The sequence below is a fragment of the Bactrocera latifrons genome, unplaced genomic scaffold, assembly GCF_001853355.1.
Source record: "Bactrocera latifrons isolate USDA-ARS-PBARC rearing strain unplaced genomic scaffold, ASM185335v1 scaffold_141, whole genome shotgun sequence".
In the NCBI taxonomy this organism is placed as follows: domain Eukaryota; kingdom Metazoa; phylum Arthropoda; class Insecta; order Diptera; family Tephritidae; genus Bactrocera; species Bactrocera latifrons.
The window spans coordinates 606,904-613,134 of record NW_017534864.1 but is presented as its reverse complement, the minus strand read 5'-3'; the positions used below and the strand labels follow the sequence as shown (position 1 = coordinate 613,134).

Here is a 6,231-nt window from a genome sequence, read left to right as displayed (position 1 = left end):
GCCACGTAGCGAAAAGAAGAAACGACTGGCGCGCTGTTGTTAACTCGGCTATAATCGCGTAAGCGGTGTCTACGCCAATTAAGAAGAAGAAGACATGGATATACATACATACATAAAAGATACTCAAATTAAAATGAGTATTTTACTTACAATTCGGCACATAAATATTTTCAGTTGTACGCAATCGATGGTATTGTTTTAAATGAGCATTCGCAGGAGGCCCAAAATGAAAAAAATATAATTAATTTTATTCAGGTGCAGGAACCTACAAGGTCGGAAAGCCACGGTCACGGTACTAGAGTACACAAAAATACATACATGTTTATACGTATGTATATCAAATGTGTGAAATGTAAAAGTGTACTTGAGCTAAGCATCATTTTCAAACATACCCGTGTATTTTAATTTATAATAATATAGAATTATGTAAATATATTTACGTAGATATGTCAGTAAAATGTCCATACAAATAATTGTGGCGAATACTGCCATACGTACATACAAACATATGACATATGTATGTGTATATGTACATATGACCAGTTCTGTATTTTGTTGATTTTTCGAAATCACCTTCGGACATTCCGATTTTGTTTTCTACATTTTTTTTGGCATAACCGAGACAATATGAGATCATTCTATTTGAATTTATGCAAACATACACTCTGTATAACCGTGAGTATACGTATTCACAAACATTTATTCAGCGTGCGATCACTGCTGTTGCCTGACGGGTTGTGTTCTAGAATCTAGCCTTTTAATTTCAAGTCAATTGATATACATATATATGTATCAGAGTATATATTCGTATTTTAATAATTTATATTTAAGCCAATGTAAATACGTATGTATGTGCACATGTGTGCATAAGGGCAATTGCATATTGCCAATTGTATTTGTCATTCATCGAAAACACGAGTAGTTTATTTGAATTGCTTCTTTTCAAACTCTACGCTTTTCTTTAGAATTTTTCATCCTTTATGTTCTTACGAGCTCAATGTCTCTTGAATAATATAATTTAATGTTTTCGCCAGGGAGCAACAAATTATTCAAAAATCGACTCAAGTGGCCTTGTAGACACAAATATACATGCATATATGTTTTTAATTTTTGTTGTTTGTTTATTGACCAAATGAGCAGATATATTATATACAAATTCGTATATATACATATATATATGTATTCATATATAAGTATTTTAGATTTATTTTCACTATGTCAAGAGATATGAAAACAGATTTTTCATTGTGATTTCAATTAAGTCTAATAACCGTATTTTGGCGTTTCTCCACACAGTCATGCATGTATGTACATATGTAGACATATTTTTATAGTATATGTGTATACATAGTATGTATGAATGTACCTCTTTATGTATGTAAACCACTTACGGGATTCAAATGCGTGTGCATGTACACGCAAAAGTATATTAGCTAAGGTTACATTTACATATGTACTTTGATTCGCCCAAAGTTCATTAATAAGCATCTCATCATAACACGATTTCAAATACGATTACATACTATACATATTATGTAAATATTCCAATTAACATAAAATATTACACCTACAAATATGGATCTTGACCAAATAAAGCCTTTATTTTTGATTTTATTAAGAACTTTCAAGGCGGCTTTTTTAAATACCAAAAAATACTAAAAATTGTAGTGTATATTCATCACTTCTCCTATTGAGCTAGTAAAAATATTCAAGTTTTCTGCCAGCAAATTCTCGAACAGTTTCGATAAATTATATATACATATACAAATATATGTAAACTGGGAAATTATCTCTAAAAACTAACCATAAAGCTGTGTTCTCATATAAAAACATATAATGGACTTTATAATAAGTAATTTTTTGTCATCGCATTTATTTTGGGATATTTACGTTGGTTGGGTATCGACTATGAATTATTATTTACAATAAACCTATAATATTGACCGAAATCGATATCGAAATAGTACCTCTCACAAAAATTAACTTCGGAAAGCCTATGATATATATGTATCATTAGATGTAAGACTGTTAGGGCAATTACATTCAAAAGGTTTTCGAGAAGTTCGTCCGATTTATGACTCTACGATCTAATTCTGTCATGTTCGAAATGCCTTTGTATGAACAAAGGCCCCAACGCTAAGCCAAATTGTTTTCTTTTATCTCATACGATTGGCAGGTTACAAATAGAAGAAATTTGAATAAACATATTCTGAAATATTAAAGCTTTTTGAAATGAAATCCTCCCAAATGATCTTCATATTTTTGTGGGCGTTTCGGTGTGTGTCATACTTCAGCAAATACTTACCTGTTATAGCACATCATTTAGACGCCTACGCCATAGTAATTTCTTGAATGAAAATGTGGATTATACAATTGTGAAGCATAGGTGTCGTCATAAGCGAACGTAACCTTATACGATGTAGTATTGGCAATTATTAATTCTTAATTATCCACAGGTTGCATCAAATTCTGCAATATTACATTTTAAGAAAAAAACACAAAAAGAAAAAGCTGTAACAAAATAAAGCGATTATATGTTATTTCATACGACTTTAATTTTTTTCTTTTGTAACAAAGTAAAAATGTCTTAAAAAGTAAACTTAATTTAAGGGTAAAAAACTTGATTAATATGTACATATATTTATTTTACCTTCATATTTGCCTAAGAAGAAGTACACTAAGTTTACTTCATTGGATTTCAATAGATCTACATTATTTGAAGTAATTCAATTCAATAACTCAAAACTGTTTTAAATACTTTAAATCGGAAATCTACAAAAATGCATAATGTACATATATACATATGTATATACAAATATTAGATAAAGATTCAGGTATCAATTAATATAATAAAAGTGCCATATTATTATTATTTATTGGAAGTTTGTGGGAAGAACATACATATGAGTAACTGTTAAAAATACTTTTTATCTTTTGATCGCCAAAAATAAACGTTAATAAAATCACTTCACTCGTTTTTTTAGGAATGCAGTACACGACGAGCTCAGAAAATTACTCCTCATCAATAAGAGGCGAGTCGCCGTCAAAATGGGGTAACAAGGTAATTAAAACATGAAAAATTTTATTTTTAAAATTTTCAAAATGAGAAAAAATAATAGCATCTCCGATATCTTGATCTCAATAGGAAGATAAAGGTTATGTGTACAAGAAGTCATCCTATCAATATTCCAATTCGGGCAATAACAACATAGCAAGCATTAATAAATCACTGGATACAAATATTGATCAATTGGATGCTTTATTGGAAGACTTGAAACACGAGCGTCAAATCACAAAAGATAAAGGTAATGAAATAGCCGAAATTTCACATCAATTGCAATTTACATGACCAAATTTCTCTTTTAGATATTTTATCAACTTCCGCCAATTATAAGACAATGTGAGTACAAATAACTGTCTCATAGAATGCTACTTCAATATGGAATCGTTTAACAAAATTCGTTTTAATTAAATTAAATTTTAATCTAAAGTGCGTAAATGTATAATTTCAGGGAACGGGACAGAGAACACGTTGAACCTAGTGGTACTGTTACGAAAACCATGCGTGTTATGAAAACATCACAGCGATCAGTTCCACAACCTTTGCAGGACGAAATCGATAGCTTTTCAACATCAGAATACAGTACTCTGAAGTCGAATGGTTATCCCAGCATACAACGTGACTATCAATCAAATGAAAAGCTCTACGGATCTAGTAAGTCATATATTTACATTATCATACAAAATCTTAACAAGCCGATGTTTTATTACAGCTAACGTCTATGAAAGTAAGAACAAATTATACGAAAGCAATCGCATTATTGACAGTACGGATTTGATTCCTTCCGGAACCACAACTACAACAACAACATCTCAACTAGAGAAAGATCTTCAGAATTTGCCGTTGTCTGAAGATATATTGCCATTACCCGGTACCAAGGTTACCACTACAGTTCGTACCTATACTTACGAAGTACCAGCCACCGGCACACTTAGCCGAGGTACTCCGTTAACTTCAAGCACTCGCTACAACACAATTCAACGTAATGAAGTCAACAGCTCCACACTACAGTCTAGTCCCATCGCAACTCAAGTACCCCCAGTAGTACCACAAACTGTTGTTTATAATACGGAAAGCTATTCTACAAATAATAGGACTAATGAGAGCCCCATAACTTCAAATCACTTATACGAAGTGCGAGAGCAACACGAAACAAACACTCTTCAAAAGAATTTACCATTACAACAACCGCGTAGCCCTCAACCAAGTGGCACCAAAAAAACTATTATTTATAAAGTGAACACAACTGAAAATGTTCATACTGGACCAGAATTCAGAAGCTATCCTATACCTTCTCCAGAGTATTCCATAAATCAAGAATCACCACAAAATGGAACATATGGCCAACCTCATGATACTTATCCCCCTCGACCCACAACCACCAAATATATATATAAAGAATCTTCAAATGTGGTGAACACTATTCATGGATCACCAGTTGGTCCATCAGATGCGCAGCCTAGATATTTACCACCAACACACCCTCAGCACAAATCACCGCCAGCAGGATATTTACCGAGTGCTAATGGCTATCCCCCACACGGGCCCTCAAACACTTCTCAAGTAACATATAAATATTCATCTTCATCTACAACAAACAATCGTCAAGACAGTCCATATGGTAAACCATCACCAACCACTCAACCAGCACCATTCCCCGTTGATGGAGTCGAGTATCCAACAAATTCCAGTCCTCCCCAGAAAGTTGACGAACTCATGCAATCCTTTGGACAAGTAAGTATAAATCATCAAAAATATGAACCATATGTTTGTATAGTATCTGCAGACATAAAATTCCATATTAATTTGTCATAATTTTCTGATTTTTTCTAGGTTGATTCTGTAGACCGAGCTGACCTTTCTACTCCACGCAAGCGGGAAATAGAAACCGCTGTTGCAACTCCAAGTCAACATGTTCCTACAATAAATAAGGCGGGAAAGGAAGTGTATTACCCACCTGGACATGAGATGATGTTAACTAAACGTGAAGAAATGGCTGCAGGGTCAGCGGCTGGGGTAAGATTTTGAAGAAATATTTACAACTAAGGTAGAAAAAGATGGCCGATAAATGAACGAATGAGTTTATTACATAGATGTATTTAAAATTCGCGTTTACTTCCCCAAATTACTGCATTGAATTTTAAAAAAGTCGCCGCTTAAGTAGTTTAAATAGTTAGTCGTTCTAAAGCGTATTACAATGTGTTACCCCAATTCGGTGCATCAATTAAAAAGTCCTCATGTCCCTAAAGAATGATGAAATACAAAATTACGACAATAACTTGCCGTAACTTTAGGCTGTTATAAAAACAGAGCCAGAGAATATCATTTAAATTGCAACAAAGACGTAATCATTGTTGAAATCAACTTAATTTATTAATTTTTGGTGATTGTGAAGGTTGCATTTATTTGAATTAATATGTATACGGAATCGAAAGGTACAATAAACTACTGCTGGATACATCGCAATCACAATCATTTCACTTTTCCACCAACATTATTCTATTATTTTTATTAAAATTATAAACTAATAAATTGAGTTCACACGAGGAATCCTTTTGCCGCCCAAACCGATTTCTCTAAGCGAGAGTACGACGATCAAAGACGAAGAGAACCGATTGTACTCGTGTGGTACGCTTTGTGTACTTATTCATATCAGTTCGCTGTAACGTTATTCCTTATTCCTTTTCATTTTAAAACACTTTTCAAGGTTGCAATAGCGATATATTTCACATGAATATTGACAAGAACTTTATTATATATTTTTTGAATGTAATATGCAAATATGCATGCAAATATCCATTATAAAATTGGCTAATCAAAAATAATTTTGCACCGCGTACACAAATTTTAAAATTTGATAATGAAATAAAAGCTCGTGTGCACACAATGAGCGAAATCAAAAAAGAACTTTCCGATAATGGGCGACAAAAGAGTCTTCGTCTGAACACAGTCACAGGCATGAGAAACTTCAGCTTGTTAAAAAAAACATTGTTTTAATAATATCAGTAGGCGGTCGGAACGGTTTATTACTTTGTTGGTAACGGGGCATCTGGACAGGCAAAAATTTATTGTATAATAACTGTATTGCATATGGAAACTCCTTTTTACTTATTGAATTTAATATATGGCATACTAATATTACAAAATAATAAGCATCGTTCTAAATAAAT

General features: G+C 32.7%; 1 protein-coding gene across 2 annotated transcripts in view; it reads left to right on the top strand.

Annotated features, from left to right (window-relative positions):
- The window catches only part of LOC108965554 (uncharacterized threonine-rich GPI-anchored glycoprotein PJ4664.02), a 13,226-nt gene that overhangs the window by 2,757 nt on the left and 4,238 nt on the right, over positions 1 to 6,231 (top strand). For both annotated transcript variants that reach the window (XM_018928067.1, XM_018928068.1), the window contains exons 2-7: positions 2,985 to 3,061; positions 3,146 to 3,305; positions 3,367 to 3,400; positions 3,513 to 3,715; positions 3,774 to 4,795; positions 4,895 to 5,077. In XM_018928067.1, coding sequence (XP_018783612.1) covers positions 2,987 to 3,061; positions 3,146 to 3,305; positions 3,367 to 3,400; positions 3,513 to 3,715; positions 3,774 to 4,795; positions 4,895 to 5,077 — 1,677 coding nt within the window. In that variant the 5' untranslated portion in view covers positions 2,985 to 2,986. The remainder of the gene's footprint in view (positions 1 to 2,984; positions 3,062 to 3,145; positions 3,306 to 3,366; positions 3,401 to 3,512; positions 3,716 to 3,773; positions 4,796 to 4,894; positions 5,078 to 6,231) is intronic.